The 23,569-nt window shown below is 42.9% G+C and overlaps 2 protein-coding genes across 2 annotated transcripts in view; both read left to right on the plus strand.

The window, feature by feature from the left end:
- Positions 1–9,752, plus strand: part of Cbp80 (Nuclear cap-binding protein subunit 1) — an 82,717-nt gene extending 72,965 nt beyond the window's left edge. Inside the window, exons 23-24 of the mRNA XM_065443531.1 lie at positions 3,580–3,693; positions 9,608–9,752. Of these exons, the coding sequence (XP_065299603.1) occupies positions 3,580–3,693; positions 9,608–9,721 (228 nt within the window). The 3' untranslated portion in view covers positions 9,722–9,752. The remainder of the gene's footprint in view (positions 1–3,579; positions 3,694–9,607) is intronic.
- A 2,351-nt stretch (positions 9,753–12,103) lies between these two features.
- RpS13 (ribosomal protein S13) lies at positions 12,104–21,263 on the plus strand. The gene is made up of 3 exons (XM_065443532.2): positions 12,104–12,208; positions 13,719–13,929; positions 20,968–21,263. Exons 2-3 carry the CDS (start codon positions 13,744–13,746, stop codon positions 21,235–21,237), a joined length of 456 nt encoding a protein of 151 aa, XP_065299604.1. The 5' UTR covers positions 12,104–12,208; positions 13,719–13,743; the 3' UTR covers positions 21,238–21,263.
- The last annotated feature ends 2,306 nt before the right edge of the window (positions 21,264–23,569 follow it).

The raw sequence follows: 23,569 nt of genomic DNA on the forward strand, positions 1-23,569 counted from the left end.
TTTACTTGTAAGCAAGTTCTGTGTGTATACTGTTATGGCTGCTCAACGAAGAAAAGGGGGATACGGCCTGTGGAGTTGAGTTGGAACTCGGCAGGCCATTAGTGTTCTGTCAGAACTCAGCAACTTACATTCGAGGTCACAGTTGCCTCTAATGTTGCAACAAGCTAGCATAGGCGAAACTGGAACTGGTGGCCGCAGCGATATCTGGTTTTAGAAAACTTTTGAACAGGATGCAAATGGAATTTGTTTCAGCACAGGCTGTTTACACTAGGCAAACACAATGCAGCATTTCTCTCTTATCTTATCGCACCTCTGTCCCTCTGCGGCACAAAGCTGGTGGAGTTAGGTGCACCTTCTGGCATTGCAGTCTAGGAGGCCATGCCTAGCTGCACCGCACCAGTGCCTCCACTTCTCCCTCACACTGCAGCGCACCGCGCTGGCTGACATAGTTAGGTGCGACCTCTAAGATTGCGTAGAAGCAGTACGAGATGGCCAAGCCAAACTGATGCACTCACACAGCAGGGCCACAGCAGCCGCCGGGACACAAGAGAGCGGTGGATCAGAAAGTTTCACTTTCACAGGTCGAATGTGTCCGCATATACGGTTGACAGTAGGGCAACTTTTTTTTTTTTTTTTTACCTACACTGGCTACACAACTGTAGTTAGTGTAGGAAGTTGCAATTTTTTAAACTGCTGTAGAAAAAGTGTAGCTCTGCCCACCTATACGAAGCCATTCTTTATAGCAGTAGTGTAGCATGAAAACTACATTTTCTGCACTGCAGTTTCAATGTGTAGGTAGCAGACAACAAACAGGCTTGCATTGCAAATGCCTGGCGCCATTTTGTCTCTGACTGTTGGCGCTAATGTGGCGACTATAGTGAAGGTTCATTGCAGGGATGAGCAGCGAAGTGCTGGGGCGCGATTGGAGATATTTTGTGCGATATGCGTTCTATTCAGTTGCTGCAACGTCACAATGTGGCATTATGCAAAATTTGTGACAACGGGGCGGAGAGAGTAGCCAATCAGGAAGCGGTGACCTCCCCAGAAGTTTACTTCCGTCGTTTGTCGTCTGCTTACGGACAGTATACTACAAAACTAAATGTTTCTCGTCTTCCAAATGAATGAAATCTTTATCTAAAAAAATGTATTTTTTCTTCTCAAGCCCAAACGCGTTTTCAAATAGTAGTACGTGTCACTACTGCAATTTATAACTATTAGTTTCTTTTCGTCATCCTTAGGTGGTGTCGCGCACAGCGAGAAGAAAAAAGAAAAAGAAACGACGGGAAGAGTGGTGCACTTTTCAAGAGGCAGTGACAACATTCCAGTGGCTCGCTGGCACTGATGATGGGGTCAATTTCGCTGTACAACCAGCGATTTGTTTCAAGAAACGAAAACAATGCTGGAATTCACTTTCTGCCATTTCTTCAAACACCAGCGCAACAACCTAAGTTCCCAACGGAAGCACCATTTTCTTGAATTAAACTATAGATTGAATCCAAAAGTGCCATGCCGCAGCCACCGGTTGGATCCAATCCAATCCACCAGACGTGCCATGCGAAGCCGTATGATCGCTCCAAACTTCCCAACTCCCGTCGGGTTCGGCGCCTAGCAGACGAAATGCTCACTGGAAGGATGATTGACAGGAGCGTGTCGTCATTTTGACGTCACCAAAAACGTGGCCGCGCCCCGCGGCTGGTGACTTCGGCACGGAGTAGGCCAATCGCGCACGCCGGTAACCGAACGAACGCACCGAACAACCATCTCCGATCGCACCCCACGTGTGTGACCATGTGTCAGAGACAGTCACAGAGGAAGGTGAACTAATTCTTCAAGAAGACAAAAGTATCTTACATACAGATGGTGCAGACTGTTTCAGACTCCATGTTATATTATATCCGTAAAGAAATCTTTGTGCACTTTGCATTCACAATGTAGTGTATTTAGCTGCAGTTGGTCTATATTTATTGCTGAAAGGAAACTCGTATATTAGGTTCTAGTTTCAGGGAAGGGCATATATGCACCCACTAAGTGCGAAGTCAGGCAAAGTACAAAGTCAGGTGCCTTTCATCTGCTTATGCAGAAGAGGATACACAGAGGATGCTCTGATTGGCTGTAGCCCACCCATCCAAATGCAGTGCATGACATAATAGCCTCTGCCTGGCACCACACTCGCCTGCACGAGCCTGCATGAAGTGTAGGTTTAAAAAAAAAAAGCCCTAGTGTTTATGGTGCTGTGCCAAGCCCTGTCAATCGTTTGCTTTGAAAGGTTAACAAAAGCTTCCAAAGTGACACTATCTTCGAAAGCCATGGATGCTGCCCAACACCGTCCAACCTGCATATTCAGCACGTCATGTTGTGCATGAACCACGTGCTGCTTGATTTACTTCATACCCGCCGTGGTTGCTCAGTGGCTATGGTGTTCGGCTGCTGAGCAGAGGTCGCGGGATCGAATCCCGGCCACGGTGGCCGCATTTCGATGGGGGCGAAATGCGAAAACACCCGTGTACTTAGATTTAGGTGCACGTTAAAGAACCCCAGGTGGTCGAAATTTCCGGAGTCTCCCACTACGGTGTGCCTCATAATCAGGAAGTGGTTTTGGCACCTAAAACCCCATAATATAATTTTTTTAATTTACTTCATTCACATCTAAGAAAGCTAGCTGTTCTCTTCGGCCACGTTGATGTTTCACCGGTTTCACAACAATATGAGCGAGCCAAGTGGAAAGCAAGAGCAAAAGACCATCACATCGCAACAGAAAGAGGCTATCATAAAGGCTGTCGTGTCAGGTGCTAAGAAGTTGCGGGATAGTTTCTTGCTATTGTTTTATTAAAATTCCACCAGATACGCGGCTGCGTAGCAAATCAGCGGGCTGCAGAGCCGCAGTCGTCTTTGCATGTGTAAATTTGCGCACAACATTGGGCCTATACTGCATTAAAGGCCAGTAGTCAATATAACGAAGTAATGGATATAATGAAAGAGGTCCCATTGCAGTCTTTGAACTCGGGACCTTCCTGTATAATATTTCCTTGTACTGTACCTCGTATATTAATAATAAAACCTCATTCAATTCAAATTGCGGCTTCCGTTTCAACTATGTTATATGTAACGAGGTTCAACTTAGCACTATGTTGTTTATTTAGTGTTCCTCCTGCAACACTCCCAGATAAGATTTGCGGTTTGTTCTAAATAAATAAAATTAATGCCTACCAAGCCTTTGTTCTGCACTTCGGGTCAAAACTATGTGTATTTCGTGGCAAATTCTGTAGGTGAATATCTCCAAACTAGTGGTAGTGTCAGATTCATACTGAGAGGACATGCCTTGAGCACAGACCAACTTCAATTCTGCAATTGCACTTTATGGCCCAAGGGAATTATTGAAGTTTGTTTAATGTGTTTTAATACATTAAATAGCTACTCAGCGACTGTTGTACTATTTCTGATGTCCATAAGCACGAATAAGCTATGTGTCATTGAATGTTTTTAAGAATTGCCTAAATCTTTGCTTAAACACCAACTGCTCTGTAATAAGTTGTGGTTTCCACATGACATTGAAAATAAACATTGTTGCCGTTCTTGCAGAGATTCATCATGACTTTGACCGAGCACATTGGCCAGTGTGAAGTCGAAGGCACAAACTTCCAGACATATTGGTTTCGTTGGACGCTGGGTCGCCTGCAAGAAGTATTTTTCCAGGTAGAGTTACTCAAGGGGAAATTTATTTGTTCCAAGCTCCTTGCAGAAATTAAAACCCATGGATTGTACTACATGCATGACTGTGGTAGGTATGATGGTAGGTATGTAGTAGGTATGAGTGCTGTAGTCAGGTATGAGAATTGGTCCCTACCTTACCAGTCATGTGTAGCCAAGGGACTCAGCTCATCGGAAGCATCACTACTATACCGTATCTGTAGGCGTATCTGTAGGCTGTCGGTGCAAATTCTGGTATGGCAACACCAGATCGAACTTTCAGCCTCACCACTGTATTAGTTTTTCCACAATTATGGGGACATGCAACATCATTTGTTAGACTGCCCAGCATTCATTTAAGAGCAAAAGATTGCTTGAAGGGTTGAAATGTAGAACTATTCTGTGCATGACCATGGTGGATTAGTCTTCCCAGACAGGCAAGGTGTCTACCAACTGGAAAACTGGGAAAATTAGGAATTCTCAGGGATTCTGAATAGTCTGGAAATACTCAGGGAAAACTCAGGGGAAACTCAGGGAATTTGTGCTTCTATCGGGAAAAATTAGCTGTAATGTCATTGAAAGGGAACGAAAGTCGTGTTAATGTTGGCTTTGAGTAACAGAGATAAATTGTAAAGAATTGTCTTTGACGCTGTGTCGTCGGCTGGAAGAGTTGCCAGTGTACAGCCAACGACACATTTTCCGGACGCCCGATTTTTGTGACATGCCCTATAATTCGGACTGTTTCGTGGCACCACCACGTACCCGATAGAATCAGTGTATAGAAACGTCTGAAATTTCGGACACAAGAACCCTTCACCATCCGATTTTCAGGACTTTTTGCTGTGATCGCAGGTCTGAAACAGCATTAATCGAAGGCACCGCCGCTGCCATTTTGTTTGCCTCGCCGCCTCAAACCGGCACTCTCGCACGCAGATCCGCTGGCAGCTGTAGCGAACACCGCGGGAATGCTAAGCCTAGCTGCTTCGACGTTTGCTATTAAGCTTCTTACCGTTCGGTGCTATGGTTTTCTTTGAAAGACTTCGCCGTTGTCAGCAATAACACCGATTCTGCCTTTGTAATTCTCGGAATTGGCTTCAAAGCTCTAAAAGCACGGCGTGTTGCACAATGCCAGTTTCTGAAAGTCAGCTTCGCCTCGATACAAAAATGTGACGCAGTGAAGCATACACAAAGTATTGCGGTAAAGCTTAAGTGAGGGAGAGACAATTGTCATTGGACGCAGTAGGTATTAATTATACTCGCGTGCACACGCGGTCTCCTGTCACATTACGAGCACCGATATACCTAATAAGTGTACTGGCAGTCATTCTGAGCATTCTTCGGACGTGCCTACTGCAATTTGAGTCCCTTGGGGGCAGTAAAAGGCATGCATTCATTTTTTCTGATTGCCCGATTTTTGGGACGCTTTTGCGTCCCTTAAAGAGTAAAAAAAATTGGGCGTTGACTTTACAACTGTCCAAGAGGATGCTTCATATGGTCCGTGAGGTGAATGCGTGCCGGAAGTAGGGCATGCATAGGAAGGATGAACATGGGGGATGAACAACAAAGGAAGCGTGCCGCCGCTTCTTTGAAGGAGTTTGAGCTGAGAAAACAAAGTGTTGGCTGACGCTGAGGTGCAGGTGTCCCTCATCCAAACCAAAATAAAATTTAAAGCCAGGAGACTCAACACTGAGGCGTTGTCTGCAGCAAGCGAGTGTGTCTGAGGTTGACTATCCAGCTGCCGAGAGAGAATCTCAATTGTGTCAAAGTTCAGGCCTCATACCAATGAGCTTGCTATCAGTTGATAGAAATAGCTTATAGTTGAAAATATTTGCTTCTGTATGCACCTCTTTTTATTCGTATTTGAAAATGCTTGACTCAATTTTCAATGGGCTTTACCATTTTTTTTTTTCGATGATAATTTATTCGCTGTGCATTTTACTAAGCCCTCCTTTGTGTTTTCTTTTTTAATAAAATAAACACTACTCCTTACTATTCAAACTGAATTAAGTCCCTTTTTTTTATTTTGAACATGCTTACTAGAGAGTAGCAGCATCGGGTGACATGATGTCAGCCCGTCTTGACATAATACAAAGTTCATTGTCACTCAGGGAATTTGTAGATGTCAACTTGGTAGACACCCTGATAGAGACACTATATTTTCAGGAGGCAGGTGCTCTGCCTCCTATTGAAAAGGACACTAACGGCAAATATTAAGTGACTGTGGACTGGTATAGTACCATTTCAGAAACCTCACAGTGCTTGTTTCATGCCAAAAAAAGACAATCGCCTGCCACGAGCGAGGTGGTGATGTGATGCTGCATATTTCATCACCGCCCTTTACTGTCATTGGTCAGTAAAACAGCATCCAAGAGCTGGTGCTACAGTCTTTTTGTGTAAAACACAAAAGTGTGACCAGAAACCAGTAGGAAACAGCACAACACCACATTTTCTGCTGCTTGCAGTTAGTATGAGTCGCGAGCCAACAAAACCAGTGCAATACTACTCAACACCAAAACTGCAAAATCGTGTCGGGGCAGGCAACAAGGGGACAAGTGAAAATGAAACTTTTTGACCATCTGTGTTGTTGTCAAGGTAACATTAAAGGGTTTCTTACCCGAGAATTCAATGAAAGTGGACCAGTAGCATTTTTTCTGTACTGTAATGCAATAGAAGGACATTTCTTTGTTATCAGTAATTGAGTACTAGAGACGCATTGTTAATAAGACGTTATGACACCATCGAACTAGTACTAATAGAATATCCACGTAGAGTCCCAAATCACGTCCGTCATTTACATTCCTCGCTTTCCGAAGCTCTGCCCTGGATAATAATGACTCGTCAGACATTTTTGAGCAATAGCCTAGCACTTTAGCTTGATTTAATATTTGCCTTTAGTGTCCCTTGAAGATTCTTAGACCGATTTGACCAATGAGCGGTAGCGTTTAGCAGTACTTGCTAATAGCCACCATATGATTGATGTAGTAAGATGGCACTTCAGGGAGTGTAGACATCCTACCTTTCCTCCGTTTGATTGCCTTCTTCATTTCCTTTTAACAGGGCTTGTGATAAGTGACATGCTTATGTCGCATGTAACTCTGCGGAATATTTACTCCGCACGAGACGCTTGGGTGGAGCAATGAATTGCTGGCATGCTCTTAGAAGGATAGATACGCCATAATCACCTTTCACCTATTCATCACATGCCTGCAAAAAAAAAGAAGTGTTTTGTTAAATAAGGGCTAAATGACAATTACTAAACCTTCATTTTTTGTCTGTGTAGAGGCATTATTAAAACTCTCACAAACTTTCCTCGCGGCCTGAAAGAAGCAAAGTGATTAGCAATTCTACATTTGCAGAGAATTGGGGCTATGTTATGGGTTACATGTGCTGAAAGCTTCGTAAGCATATTTTACTAACCGTGCAGGAAGTTCAGCCAATGTTCTGAAAGAACTCTTTCAATAAGGTTGACATTCTGGGTAAATGAGGGACATATTATGTGTGATGTGTGGGCAGTGTTTAGAGAGCGCCAATTAATTACAGCCTATGCGAAAAACTCCTTAAACAAGTACTCGAAGGCATTATCTGGCCGTTACTGGCTGTGTTTTCTAGTGTTCCAAAAGAACCCTACTTACCCGAGAGTTTATATGTGGTGAAAGCAGGGAGCAGGTTAAGCGTAATGTGTGGCAAAATTTTAGCATTTCTGGTGTAATTATGAGCTTTGAAAATAGGTACTCAACCCTCACTTTCTCCAAATCTTAATGTGTTATACGAGTTTTATAGTCTGTTTCTGTGGTGTATTTGGTAAATTAAACGAGGTATACCTCCGTGATGTTTTGTGAAAATAAGGAAAATGTTATGGGTAATGTAGGCAAAGTACAAAGTATGGGGATTAATTACAGCCTTTGCAGTAAATTAAATATAATACAAGTGCTCCAGAGCATTATAGTTGCGCTTTACAAATGGCGCAAAATTTAGCCCACTGTATCAAGAGAATGGTACAGAATGGTACAGGGTGCACCATAAATATTGTCACAAGGCTTAGGTCTAATATTTTGTTTGGGAATAAAAAGTGTGTGAAATTTTTTGTAGAGTATTTACCCCTTATATTAAGAATGCAACACAAAACATTTTATTCAATGTCTTCGGTCTCCGTTTTTGAATGTTCTGGGTACACTTCATTAATGGCCTGCAAGGTATCCCCAGGGAAATGTTCTCCATGCTCGCTCCAGCGACACTTTCAGGGCCACCAATAGCTGAGTTAAAGAGTACGGGCCTCCTTTTCAAAAATAGCCTAACACAAAAGTCCACCGGGTCTGGGTAGTTCGCTGGCCACTCTTCAGCTGGAATGAAGTCCGGAGTGAGAGCGCGACACCGCTGCTGCTGTGGTGTTGATTTACTCTTCGATTGTTGTGCTGGGGCGCCTTCCTGCTGCGAAGTCCAACACCACCCATCAAAATGAGACAGGGTTGAGGGCAGCAAATAAAGCTTTAGAATACCTTTAAAATATGTGTGAATGTTGATCTGTGTTTTGCCTTTTGTCACAAAAACAAAAGGAATGCAGCCAGCGGTGGTTGCCTCAGCTGAAACCATGACAGGCATCGCATGGGAGCATAGAAAAAGAGTCCAGCTGGCAGCATCAGCAAACTCTAACATCAGAGCAAATGCACGAGAGTTCTTAAGTGTTGTGAGGGGCCACTAGAGTTAAAATCCTCTCATCAGCTATTGATAGTACTTCAAAATGCACATTCTGAATTTGGCTGCTATCATTGGTCAAGCTGGTGCAGGACAAAGCCAGTCTGCAGCATATAGCACGGCCAGACTAGAGCACACGAGTACAAGCGTACTACAGTCCTGTCATGCACATAGAAAATGTTGCGCTATGCCCAATGCAGTTGTGTGTAGCTGAGTCTACTGCATAGCATAAATACTATGCGGTGCTGCGACGAGCCTTCCTGTCACCGAGACACTGAGGCAACCACATGTCCATTTGATCTCTTTTGGTGAAGTAACTCCAGGTGCACGGTGACACAAGCCAGCCTCAATGCTCGGTGCCCATGGTGCACTAAACCATCTCAAAGGTAGCCTGCTGGTACTTGCATAATAAGCGTCATTGGCGTCCATGTGTCGTTTGCTTAGGTGCTGTTTAAAGACTGCCGACAAGAAAACTATGCCACTGCCAGCCATGCAGCTTTTCCAAGATTGGTTCAATGGCATATGTTACTAGTTTGTGACAAATTAAGCCAAGGTCAAACTTCATTGCAGTTTGTCATTAATTTGTGCAGCTTCACAATATTTACTTGCAGTTTTTCTTTGTAATATTACTATTTCTGCTTGCTTTTGGTTCCTACAATTGTCTAGACCTTTAAGTGGAGGCTGAAACAAGATGCAGTGAAAAGATAATTATGATAAAGGCATATGGAAATGTGTGTTCTTTGCTTTGATGTCATATTTAGTACACTATAACTTGATTCTCATTAATTCAGACCCTGACATGGTTTGTGAGGTCACTTCGAATGATGCTATGTTCAAACTAAAGGAAGCGCTAAAGTTGTACGAGTGTTATTTGTCATTTTCAAGTGCAGTCTAACCATAAAATGTGGCTTGGATCAATGGCAGTCAAATTCTCTACAAGGTCTCCTGAACTCCATGTGGCTCGTGTTAGTGAATCAGTGGCGAGATCTAGTTGCATCTTCTGTGAAAGGAGGAGCCTTGCACATATATTGCCACTGATTCTTTCGTGAAGGTTCCATTCAGTCAGTGTCATGCGATGGTTGATGAGAGGCAGACAGTGAGATAACCTTTCTGGTTGCCTTTTTTGGTTGACTGACCTGACTCAGTACGTTTCACTGCAGTGCACGGAGTTGGCAAGTAAGAGTATGGGCAACAAATTGTTAATCTTACGTTCCACCTTTCGTTGCAGCACCATGAACATGTCTTCAAATATGTGAGCACATTGGAATCGCTTTTGTTCACCAGTGACATTGACCCTCATGTGCTGGAGGTGTTCCAGCAGTTCGCAGCATTACGTGCATAAATGAGCTATTAAAGAACCATCTTCACAGTTGCATCATGTGCTTGTTTTCTTTTGGCTGTGCCCTGTGCTACACAGGCCACATACTATACAGGGCACAATTATGCATTAAGCTGGCACCATAGTTCTTTTTTTTTTACATAACATTAGCAGTTTTGTGAAAATGCTTGAGGTAACATGCAAGGGTTACAAGCATACATGCAGAGATATTTGGAAGTCCATTCATCTGGGGGCAGTTTGTAAGTGAGATATAGTGAAAGGTCACTGCACTTCATGAATTGATTATTATGGGCACTTGATTTACCAGTAGACCAAATGATTTACCCTGTGCACGACGGGCAGCTTTCAATATGTTGCTATACACTATTTATTTATTTATTTATTACTATTTATTACTATTTGATATTAAAACACATGCAAAGCACAGAGAGAGAGAGACAGGGAACGAGCAGGCTGGCAATTGCCACCGAGAGTGGCACATAGGCCACCTAATATTTACTAAGGAGAGGATAGAAAAGGAAGTAAAGAAACAGCAAGGTGACAGGCCACAAAGACTAAAAGAAACTGCAAGGAATAGAGTGCAAGTAGGAACAGCAAATAAATATGCAGGTCGCACTAAATAATTACAAAAGAATGTAAAAATAAAAAAAACTAAATTAGCAAAATAAATTACATCCCTCACAAAGGAGAAACCAAGCTAGTTTCTTGTATAAAAAAAATTCGCCGACAATTGCGATACTCCCTAATGCAAAATTTCAGTCTTTCATCCCCCACTACACTCCGCTTTCTCTCAGTTACGCCGAGGACACTGACGCCCAATACAGGAACGTAGACTCCGATGTTCAAGCATAATGAAATATATTAATACATTTAATATCAAATTCTCAGATCCGTTTCATTTGACTCGCAACATTGGCGTGCGATTTTTGCTAGAGATTTCGAATATTCATAAATAGCTGAACTATTGCTTTGTTTGTCACAGTCACAGCCAGGGTGGAGTGAGACTACGCTACACAACACGTATGACTTGTGTTACAGCATGGCAGTGCCTCTTTGCAAGTAGTATGAAAAAGGGGAAAGTGGCGTACAATTGTAATGTTTGCATGCCATAGAACAGTTGCTCGTTACACGGGCATGTGACAGCTACTTCTGAAGTATTTGCCTAATCTAATATCTGTTGGATAAAATGCAGGAGGCCATAAATTGGAACATTTCTTTTATAAAAGCATAGTTTAGCAATGCACGTTAACGGCGCTCAATGAAATCCCGACAATACGTGAAGGTGAGTCACGTACAAGTCGTATGCAAATGTAGCCACATGTTTCGTCGTTTATACATTGAGGCTTTAGTAACATTAAAACAACTTAGAATATTGACCATATATTTCGGCATATATATATACATATATATATATATATATATATATATATATATATATATATATATATCGTGCAATATGGCTCTCGATTTAGTCATTACATCAATTTGTAAGTGTTTTAGTTACACCTACCCGCGAAATAATCAGCGTTCTCTTGCTGTTCCGCATACATGTTTAATTCACCCATCGGCAGCGCGAATGTTTTCATGTTCACGACAATGCAGGTTGTAACCGAAACCGATCTAGCAGCGTTAGGCCTACGTAAGGGTCCTAACGGAAAGAGGGAAAATCACGGAGGGGGGAAAATAAACGCAGGTGCGACTGGGCGTCGCGCTATGTAGCGTTATGGCCAGGTTCGTAAAAAAAAATCATAAAACCAAATGCAGGCACTGCGTGTTTATCAAGTGCCGACATCGGGACGTAACTCACTGGGTGCGAGAGCGCAGGCTTCGAGATTGGTGCTCTGCTGTTTCTTGTGGGGCGTGTTACGATTTGTCTTGAGTATATACTCAGAATGTGCTAAGTGCGATCATAAATTCACATATAAAATAAGAACGTGGGAGCGGCCCATTGTGCGATAATCGCGTATGACTCCCAATAAAGTTTTTCCATCTATCCGTCCATGAAGTGATTCTACCAGCCATAGAGTTTCTCACTATAACACCAAGAGAAACTCTATGTAGTGAGAAACTCTATGCTACCAGCCAACTGAAACTGAAACAGCAACCGAAACGGCAGCAGTTTGGAACCGTAGAGTTTGGAACATTCGAAGGTTTAGATGATAGAGTTTCATACAATAATTATTGTTAAAAACTCTATGGTTCGGATATTCCATGTAACTTTGGGAAACAGCCTGTGATCAAATGTACGGAAACATTAAAACTTATCATACGTACAAATATATTCACGCAAGCTACGCAATAACAATTACTGAATAATTTTTTTTTCTAAATTGAAGTAATAATTTAGACATGTGTAGTAAAAGGCCTTGGCATTGTGCAAACACTTTTTGGCTACTTTTAGGCATTCCTTTGTAGACGAGTCGGCGAGTCTGGCAACGTCTCTTTTTCACCGACTCCTTCGCGTGTGCGACACGCGTGCTATCGGACGCTGTAAGTGTTCACTTAAATTACGTGCATAATGTCATTTGCTTGAAAGAATCACTGGGCAAAGTATGTTGTCATTACAGTGGACGAATTTGTCGACAAAAATTACTAATTAGTTTTTGTTAATTGATTGGCGGAATGTCGCATAGGCCTAGGCTTCGAGGTCTACCTGGCTTCTTTTTCCAACATGTCTTTAGCGGTTGTCAGCGGTTATGAAATTTTATTTGTGTACCCTGTAACGTTAGCCTGCATACAAGAATCGATTACTGAGCAGGAGTGTATTGGCTAGTATTTTGCCTGACTGGAGATAGGGATGTGCTTTCGCTAGATTGGATGTGCCGCTTGGCGCTAACCCTAATTCTCACGTTTACCGAGCTTGGATGTTATAAAGGGATCTAATGCTAGTTACATAGTCCGCTTTGCAACTACAACTAATCTGGATTTTGCGCTGCCGCTATTGGATCCAATTTTATGGTTTAGGAGCTATCGTTTCCCAAAAAGGTTGGTCGGAGCAGACTCCTCAGGCCGTCTCGTTCTGTCATAGATCTGCTAGTAGGATACATGATAAAGAAAAGGCGTGCTGTTACCTCCAGTCTATATTTGCATTTAATGGTAAAAATTGCTTCCCCAGCTGCTGCAGCTGGAATACGATGAAAATGAACTGCTGCGTATTCGCATTATCTCTCAACTGCATTCATAAAGCGATCTTGCACTACGATGTTCGCATATGCTGACTTCGCAATTCAGTTTCACATGCACCAACCGCACTGACAGCGATTATCGCGTTTGCATGCACTGAGTGAGCCTGTATTGTTGCCGTTGGCTTATTCAGTTCACTTAAAACGAAGTGAAGCATACTATAAACTGTTTTCGTGAAGCTTTTTCGTGTTTGCTCTCATTACTCTATAAATACAAAAAGCAAGTTGGCAGGTCACCGTGACATGTTATTGCTACCCCGTCCACCTTCACGAGTGATTTGGTAGAGGAAGTTCACTGCTAACGTCGAACGAAAAATTCCACAGAATTCGCAGGTGCGAAATTGCAAGCAAAAGCGTTCCATGTGCAACAGGCTTTATGAGAAGAAGACTGAAAAAAGGCTTGAAGAAGACAATTCCACTTGTTGAAATGTTGCCTCCTGCTTTCACCTTGTTCTCGTTTTGCTCATCGTCTTGAATTTCTTTCTCCTGCCATCCCCCCCGTTCTCCCAGGCTTTATGGGAGCGACATCAGTTGAAAGCATGCAGTACCGCATTGGCTGTCTCTTCGTTGGCGGCTTAAATATTATTTTAATTTCATGTTGAATGTATCCCAAGAAGAGCAGAAATTTAGTTTATTCTGGCCCATGTCTTGTGTAATGTGCTGTTTCCATCTCCACAATTTGCACCGCATGCAAGTAACATTCCCTGTTTAATCTTGTGTACGTTTTTCTAAGTGCTCTATAGCAGACCTGATGCCCAGCGCCAGTTATGTTTTTGTTGTGGCTTGCTTTACATTCACATGCTCTGACTGATTTACAGGGTTGCGTAGCACAAGGCATTCGAGATGGGGCGTATGCACTGTAGTGGCAAAGGTATCTCCCAGTCGGCACTGCCATACCGGCGGAGCGTGCCCACGTGGCTCAAGCTCACTCCAGATGATGTCAAGGAGCACATCTACAAGCTGGCCAAGAAGGGCCTAACACCTTCGCAGATTGGTGTCATCCTTAGGGATTCTCACGGTGTGGCTCAGGTACGTGCACGCCCCTGAATATTTTGGGAAACCAAGTGGTGCTTTAGGGACAACACACAGTACCAACAACACAACACTGTCTTGTGGCTTTGTACTTGTGGAGCACTTGATGTTTGGCCCGACCCTGTGCGCCCTCATCAACTACTTTCACTGAAAGCACCCTTGCAGCTTTACCACAATTAAAATGCGAACAAAAAAAAAGGACGCATTAGTACACCACCAACACGTTCTATTCTTCTTTTCTATTCTTTATTTAATGCTTAAACTTGAATTTAAATTTGAACTTTCAGAATTGCTGTTCCTCAAGGGGGCATGTGGTAGGCGACGTGGCGTATTATCTAATATAGCTGCTGTAGTTGATGCCCACTTGGAGGGACACTGCGATGCAAATTCTTTTTAGTTTCGGTGTGGGTCAACGAGGCAGAACCTCAGAGCCCCTAATAGGATGAAGCCGTTTGTTCACGTTGACATGCACAACGTGGGAAAAAGATGGACATTAGTAACTAACAATCAAATGTTTCGTCGTGACAGCTGCAGGTAATATGAACAACACGGTGCAGTCCCACAAGGCAGTTCATCGCTGCATGATGAGGGAAGCAACACTTCGCTGTCACCTTCCTTCTTTCCAAGCACTGCATTCTCCTCACGCACTTCACTTATCACACACTAAGTGCAAATATTAAATCAAGCTAAAGTGATAGATTAATACTTGAAAACTGCTGAGGCATCAATACTAACGAGAGCTTGAGCAAGAGAGAAATGGTTAATTTGGGACACAATTAGAGACTTTGCTGAGACGTCCTATAGCTTTTCCTGCTCAATTTAATCCAAGCGCCAGTCAGGTCAATTCATGACCTATGCTGCATAAAGTTCAAGAACACCAAACTGAGCTTATCACTAGTGATCAGTAATGACTGCCTTATCAATTAGCAATGTTAACAAAATGAAATGCTCATTTATTAAGTTCCATTGATGACGATGTGCAAAAATGATGGCTGCGACTATTATACTGAACGTGATTCACCATCTCTAGTGACTAAGGGGGACTAAGCAATTGACTAAGCATCTCCTAGTGATTATGTTATATTTATTGAATTGCCATATGAATGAGTTTTCAATTGATATCCACGATGCTATTCTGCATGAAAGTAGAACATTGCACTGTGTGCATTACTAGTGATCACAAATGACTTCGCGTTGTCATAGAGTAGTGCTAAGAAAAAAGTACTAATTTTATTTTATTACAGCTTGATTGGCGTTCACGAATGAAAGCTACCTCTATATGACTTCCTTGTAGACACAGTTGACTCATTTTATGACATTTCATTTGATGTAAATCACATTATGGTGTGTAAAATAGCAAAAATACTGAAGTGCTTATTGTATTTTACTTGTGACCACTACCGTATTTACTCGCATAATGATCGCACCCCTGCATTTTGTCATCAAAATTCGATTTTTTAAAATTTCCCGTGCACTGATCGCACCCCGAACTTGTCGCAGTGATATGTCGTGTGCCAACTCTAGCTAATACTGATCGCGCTTACCTTCTGTCAAATGCTTCGCGAACGACTCTTCAAGACAAACCAAGCGGTCTGCACGCACCAAACATCCTTAAGTAAATGCCTCATTTCATTACTTTCATCACTTTCTGCACTTCCATGACTAAAAAAAAAGCTGCAGCCAAGCTTGCCTTTATTATGTGTAGGCTTTATAATGGTTGTGGTCAACAACAACAAAAAACGTGCCTTTTGATTCTTCTCATCTGCACTGGTGGGCATGCAACAAATCACGAGCGGCAACGATAATAGTCACGTTTACACTGATACGTGTACCCTATACTGATAGTAGGGTACACTGATAAGTGTACCCTATTCATACGCAACGCTTGTAATACAGCTAAGATATTCACCCACCCTTAACGGAAACGTGCCATATTAGGATAGTAATGAAGACAGATGTCGCAGTTTCCGCAGCATGCCGGCCATGTGTGTCTATGTCACTGGCAGCTAAGCGCGCCCATCTGTTTCTGTCCCCTAAAGTGGACATGGCTACGTTATTGCCGCAAACGTGCCGATATTAGCGATATTATTCATTACGGATATGGAAAAAACTGTTTCAATGCACGTAATGTACTCACGAGAAAAGGGGGAAAAAATGTGATCGGCGCCTTCGGCTTGCTCCACCGGCCGCCATCTTTGTTTTGGTGTCCCGCAGCAAATGCGGGACAAAAAAAAATTTTTTCTTTTTGCGGGAAATTTAACCCACGTAATGATCGCACCCCTGAATTTGCGTCCGTTTTTCTGACAAAACAGTGCGATCATTATGCGGGTAAATACGGTAGTGACTTGTACCTATCAGCTGTATCATGCAGTTAATTGCTAATTTTATGAGCAGTTGAATGGTATCAATGACAAGGTGTTTTATTGAAAGCTATGGGTATCGCAGTAAACTAGTGAATCATATTCACTAGGGACTGAAGCCTAACAGTGCCTAGTGATTATCAGTGAGTCGCTCATTAATATTAGTTTTGACAAGTGGACTTTTTCAAGGCCTTGAAGAAGACAAATCCACTTGTCAAAATGTTGGCACCCACTTTCACAATTTCCATCTCCCGCCTTCCCCTTGTTTTCTCTGGATTGGCTTTGAGAAAGACAAGTCCACTTGTCAAAACGTTGGCTCCCGCTTTCACGTTCTCGTTTTGCTCATCGTCTTGAATTTCCGACTCCCACCTTCCCCCTATTTTCTCTCATTAATGTTTTGTTTTATAGTGTGGGGCTCTCACCAGTGCTCTTGTGACAAAGGAACGACAACACAGTAGTGCAAACCACAAGGCCATTTATTACGCCTTTTATAGACTAATGCCTGCTAGCCAAGTTGCTATCCACAATATATGCCGATGGGCATGCGACAAATTGCGGAATTCCAACTCGCCACGACCGCATAGCGAGCGAATATGTTTGCCCCATGCTGGACACCAACGCCTGGTCGTTTGCACGTATGGTCACGGGAACTGTGGCACGTTCGAACAATCATGTTCATCCATTCCAAGGTAGGCCTCGTGAGACGGTCTTGCAGAAGCATGGATCGGCGCGCGCACAGAACGTCCACGCCGCTTGCCGATCCCGAGCCAAAGAGGAAAAGTCTGGTGCGCCCGACCAACTCCGCCGTTAGGTGGCGCTAGCAGTGCCATCTTGTAATGCGCTGCAGCCCGACCGACAACCGCTGGCACCAAGCCACGTGGAGAAGCTGGATTACAGGAGATGCGAGACATGCGAGGAAAACAACATACGAGGGAACATGTGAGAGTTGAGCAGCCCCACAATAGCCATGACCACGATCTCACGCGGACAAACTCATTCTTGCATGCCGTCAGCTGTGTCACTCATAATAAAGAAGAAAAACTTCCAAGAGATGTCATTGGTCACATCTTGAAGAAAGCTGCGGGGCATACAATTGTATTGCAAAAGCTTTACCCTTTTATTTTGAAGGTATTAAGTCCTAATATTTTACAAAATTTGTTGCCTTGAATTTCAAAGGTTATTGAATTGCATTATGCTTGGATTAAATTAACTGATGTTTGGATTAATTTTGCCGACATGTGAAATAATTTCAGTGGTGCTTGGGTTAAATGAGTGGCACTTGCATTAAATTAAGTGGGGGAACCTGTAGTGCTAGCCCGATAACTTTGCAACTCATTATAATTGTCTCACTACTAACCAGCCAGATCATGAGAAGGAAATTCATAGAAGAATAAAATGGGTTGGATTGCATATTGCAGACATTGCCAGCTCCTGACTGGAAGCTTACCATTATCATTGAAAAAGAAGGTGTACAATCAGTGCATTTTGTCAGTGCTGACATATGGGTCAGAGACTTGGAGACTGACAAAGAAGCTTGAGAGCAAGTTAAGGACCGTGCAAAGAGTGATGGAACGAAGATCGCTAGACATAACGTTAAGAGACAGAAAGAAAGTGGTTTGGTTCAGAGAGCAAAACGGGTATAGACGATATTCTAATTAACATCAAGAAGGAAAAATAGAGCTGGGCAGGTCATGTAATGCACCGGTTAGATAACCGTTGTACCATTAGGGTTACAGAATGGGTACCAAGGGAAGGAAAATGCAATCGAGGACGAAAGACTAGGTCAAGCGATGAAATTAGGAAATTCACGTGCGCTAGTTGGAATCGTTTGGTGCAGGACAGGGATATTGGAGATCACAGGGAGAGGCCTTCGTCCTGCAGTGGACATGAAACAGGCTGATGATGATGATGACTGCTCAACTAGCGATATTATAAGATGGAAGAAGATGCTACTTGTCCACTTCTATTTGGTTCTTAGAAAAAAAATAGCTTCTTTGTTAAGTTGAAAAAAGCAGTGCAACAAGCAGAGCTGGTTTTTGGAGTCATACCGAATTTCGAAGACTTCCTCACAAACCCCCAAGAACCCTGCACTGACCCCAAAGTCTGCTACACATCTTCACAAGACTGCTACAGGCTTTGGGGATAAAAACACCGACGGCGATGAACTTTTGCTAAAGAAGAAAGGTGCTCATTTTGGACCTCAAGCAAAAAAACTGAATCTTAATACCAAGGATTCTGGAGAAGCCAACCAAGTGACCCGTGAGGAGCACCTGTTTTATTTTTTGTCATCGGAGCTAAACAGGGCATGCTCTCTTTTTCTCCAATATGTTATACTGCTTTTCAAGAAGGCAAACTGCTTTCTTCAGGCACAGGCTGCTCAGATTCATATACTGAGGGGCCTCTTGAACCACTTTTTGAGAATCTCCTGACTAGATTTGTGCGCCCAGGTGTTGTCAAGGCATGTATTTCATTGCTGGAAGTTGACTATGGAGCTGCAGAGAACCAGAAAGGTGATGAAGACATAGTCATTGGCAGCACAACCTACTCTGTGCTTGACAAAGAGCTGCATTGAGAAAGAGCAGTTCTCTGCTGTACGTCTGCACTTAACGGCAGCATGCGATTACACTTGCCACACCGCTAGAAGGACTCGATGTTATGGTGGCTGAAGTAGCTCAAGTACAAGTTTTGGAAACTGCTTCATTCAACAGCGTACGTCATTTTATTATGGCATTCCCTGCCATCTTACCCGAGCAGAGTGGCGAACTAAACAAAGAAGCAATCGACGCACTTGAAGTCACTTGCCAACTTGCAAGCATATCAGGTTATAGCCAACATATTGAATGAGCCAAGGTGCGACGTGCAGTGGTCGCAATTAGGAAGCGTTCGGAGTGTCGATGGATCGCTCAGTTTGCACAGAATTTCAATGGTTATGGTGGGTATTCGCTCCATTCCCCACAGCAATGCTGAATGTGAGAGAATATTCAGCACTGTGAACAAAACTCGGAGTTTCGCTCATCTGTGTTTGAGAAAACACTCGAAAGTCTGCTGATGGTCAAGGGGCACCAGAATGGTACTTGCTTTGAGCAAACCTGCATGGATAAGTTTCTGAAGCAGGCAAAGTCGGCAACTGCAAAATCATTGCAAAAATAAATTGTGCCCCAGTAGAGTTTTCACTCTTTACTCTCCAAGACACAGATTTCATTTGTGGTTGTGAAAACGTAAGCTTGTTGCAAAAGGTTAATCTTAAAAAAAAAAAAAAACAAGTGCTCCCCTCTCCCCTCGTCGTGATAGTCTTATGAATTTACAAATCTTTATGTTGGCGGGTATGCAGGAATAAACATAGCATGTTTTTTAGATTGCAGTAACTTTTGCGGTGACTTAGAAGCAACATTGCTGTACCATGTATGTCTATGGGCGGCGTTTACAAGCACTTATTTTCTTATTGGAACGGCTGAGAGCTCAACATGCGACTCCTGAAGGTACGAGGAAACCATTGAGCACTTGTGTACCTGTTCTCAGCACAGCATCCAGTGCCTCTCTGCCTCCCGAAAACTAAACCGGCTGAACTGCAGGCTGTTTTCCAAGTCAAAGATAATCAGACCATGGCCGATACATCCGTTGCTGGCACAAAAAGCTGTTTGTGCACTAGTACAGTTCTTGAAATGCACCGATCTTGGTGATTGTTTACGAACCTTCTCAGCATCCTCCCGTGTGTATGCATTGTACATTCTTTTCCTCTTTCTGCTTGCTCTTTTCCTTGCCTTTAGTGTAGGGTAGCAAACCGAACACTTGTAAGGTGAACCTTCCTGCCTTTCCTCTTCTAGCTTTCCCTCTCGCTCACTCACTTATTCTATGCAAATATCTCTACGGCATATGATAACTTGTGCTGCCACAAGAAGGCAATGCAGGTAACATCACAATTTCTTTTTTGCAGTATTTCCCTGCCCCAATAGTTCAAATGCTTTTCGAGAACATAGTTCATTTTTCGTAAAATTGATGCAACATTCGTTAAATCGTAGAGCGATCCTGAATTCATAAACTCAATGAAAAATTTTGAAGAGCTGGCAGGTATGCATACTTCGTTAATGTGCAACACTGTTTTGCGGCTCTTGTTAGAGCACAGCTGAGGATCAGTGAGTCAGCTCATTTGACGGAACTTTTCTGTTATCAGAACTTGGAAATTAGCTGCAGCAATTTATAGGACTGACTTGCTCATCTATAAGAGGCCTATGATGATGATGTCCATTAGAAAGAGGCTGTTCCATTTTGTAACAGCAGAGTGTCTTGTGAAAACTGCACTTTTATTCTGGATTCTTTCAAGTACTACCATCCTCTGTGAGTGGCTCCAGTGGGGGTCACATATGCTCTGACTGGCTCAAAGAAGAGCAGAATAGTGGAATTTCACTTCAGTGAAATTTCCAGAATGGCATAAGCTTCCCATGATTGTAAATGTATTATTAAATCTTCTTTCTGGGCGAGTTGGTACATACTTGACATAAATATTGTAACAGCGCAAACACATGCAACCACAAAGTAGCGCTTGTGTCTTGTCCTTCGTACTTTGTGGTTGCATGTGTTTGCGCTGTTACAATTTTTATGTCAAGTTAATGTATTAGTGACAACAAACAAGGCAAAATGGATTAACTGTGCTTTGCTTTTGCTCTGGCAACTACAGGTACGCTGGGTGACAGGCAACAAGATCCTGCGCATCCTGAAGGGCAAGGGCCTGGCCCCTGACCTTCCCGAGGACCTGTACTCCCTGATTAAGAAGGCGGTGGCCATCCGCAAGCACCTTGAACGCAACCGCAAGGACCGTGACTCCAAGTTCCGTCTCATTTTGGTCGAGAGCCGCATCCACAGGCTGGTGCGCTACTACAAGGCCAAGCGTATCCTGGCTCCCACCTGGAGGTACGAGTCATCCACAGCCTCAGCCCTCGTCGCCTGAGCTGCCATTAAAGCCCTATGCCTTCATTCCAGTCTTTGTGTCGTTATTGTCAATTGTCCTTGTGCACCGTGGATTTTCTCATGGAGGCCAATATTACAGACATTTGATGTCATATTTTGGGCCACAAAAAGAGTACACATAATAGTACTCTTTAGCTATAGCTACAAAAAAAAAAAAAATTCAGTGTGAGCTCTGCCCACTAAGTTGCACTACGCCTGCTCTCTGCCCACTGAACATATTTCCTGGTGGACACCAATATTGAAGTTAGCCTCCATCATCATCATCATCAGCCTATTTTATGTCCACTGCTGGATGAAGGCCTCTCCCTGCGATCTCCAAATACCCCTGTCCTGTACCAACCGATTCAAACTAGCATCCGTGAATTTACTAATTTCATCGCCCCACCTAGTCTTCTGCCGTTCTCGACTGCGCTTCCCTTCTCTTGGCACCTGCTCTGTAACACTTATCGTCCACCAGTTATCCAACCTGCGCACTACACGACCTGGCCAGCTCCATTTTTTTTTCATAATGTCAATTAAAAGAACGGCTATACCCGTATCACTCTGCATGGTCCCTAACTTGTTCTCATGTTTTATTGTCAGTGTCCAAGTCTGCCCCATATGTCAGCACTGGTAAAATGCACTGATTGTACAACTTCCTTTTCAATGATAATGGTAAACTTCCAGTCGGGAGCTGACAATGTGCCGTATGTGCTCCAACCCATTTCTAACCTGTGAATTTCCTTCTCATGGTCAGGATTCCCTCTTGTTAATTAGGTAAACATACTCCTTCACAGACTCCAGTGGCTGACTGGCGATCCTGCACTCTTGTTCCCTTGCCTGGCTATTCATGATTATCTTTGTCTTCTGCATTTTACTCTTCAACCCACTCTTACACTCTCTGTGTTAAGGTCCTCAATCATTTGTTGTAACTCGTCTCCACTGTTGCTGAACAGAACAATGTCATCTGAAAACCAAAGGTTGCCGAGATATTCATAATCGATCCTTGCTTATAAGCCTTCCCAGTTTAATAACTTGAATACTTCCAAGCATGCAGTGAGTAGCTTTGGAGAGATTGTCTCGCCCTGTCTGACCCTTTTCTTTTTGGGTATCTTCCTGCTTTTCTTGTGTAGAATTAAGGTAGCTGTGGAATCTGTAGACATTTTCGAAGGTATTTGCGTAGGCGGTCTGTACTCCATGATTATGTAATGCCTCTATGACTGCTGGTGTATCTACTGAACCAAATGGATTTTTGTAATCTAGGAAAGCCATATGGAGAGGCTGACTGTACTCTGTGGATTTCTCTATTACCTGATTAATGACGTGCATGTGATCCATTGTAGAGTATCCTTCCCTGAAACCTGCCTGTTCCCTTGGTTTACTGAAGTCCAGTGTTGCCCTTATTCTATTGGAGTTTATCTTGGTGAATATTTTATATAATACTGGAAGTAAGCTAATGGGCCTGTAATCTTTCAATACCTTAACATCTACTTTTTTGTAGATTAGTATAATGTTTGCATTCCAGTTTTTTGGTACCCCTGAATTCGATAGACACTTCATATAGAGAACCGCCAGTTTTTCACTTGTCTCCTCTATTTTTGATTAAATAGACTGTTATTCCATCTTCTGCTGCTTTTCCCCATTTCATGTCTTGCAAGGCCCTTCTGATCTCATAGCTAGCTATAGGAGTTTCTGTGTCCTGTTCATTGCTGCTGCAAATGGAGGTACTGTGGCTCCTCGGTACTGTACAGGTCAGTCTCCATCAAGCCATCATGAATATTATCAAATTGGCTGGTACAACTGTGCAAATGCTTCTTTAGTTGCACAGGGACGAGCTGCTGTATTGACCGATGTCGTAGACTATAATTTTCGTTCAGCTGTAGCTTGAAATGTTAGAGGATGGTGGTGGCTGGGTTGTGCATGGCTTATGAAAGCTTTTAGCATACGTCACAGGTCTTTTAGTGGTGTACTTGTGATGGGTACAGCAAAAATTACAAGCTTACAAAAAAATTTAGGTTGTCTGCTGTTTGCACTGCAAGACTGGGTTGCATGCTATAAAAGTGCGCACTCGTAATGCAATAAGCATAACTTCTGTACTGATTAGAAATAGGTATGCAATTGGCTACTAAATGTAGGTTCTGATAAATGAACTAGTGTTACGGTAACTGCATAGAAACCATGAAGCTGGCTGTGCAACAGATCTTTTTTTTTTTTTTTTGGTAACCACTGCTTTCATGCAAAAATGAAAGTGGAGTTATATGAATCTCAGTGATGCAGAAGTTAAACTACATGCTGCTAACTGATAATTGGCATTTGTGCATGCACACTTGGTT

The sequence above is a fragment of the Dermacentor albipictus genome, chromosome 1, assembly GCF_038994185.2.
Source record: "Dermacentor albipictus isolate Rhodes 1998 colony chromosome 1, USDA_Dalb.pri_finalv2, whole genome shotgun sequence".
NCBI classification, from domain to species: domain Eukaryota; kingdom Metazoa; phylum Arthropoda; class Arachnida; order Ixodida; family Ixodidae; genus Dermacentor; species Dermacentor albipictus.

Excerpts from the sequence above, each read along its gene's own strand:
- RpS13 (XM_065443532.2), top strand. The coding sequence starts at position 13,744 with ATGGGGCGTATGCACTGTAGTGGCAAAGGTATCTCCCAGTCGGCACTG. Across the intron at positions 13,930-20,967 it reads ATTCTCACGGTGTGGCTCAG|GTACGCTGGGTGACAGGCAA; the intron begins GTACGTGCACGC and ends TGGCAACTACAG.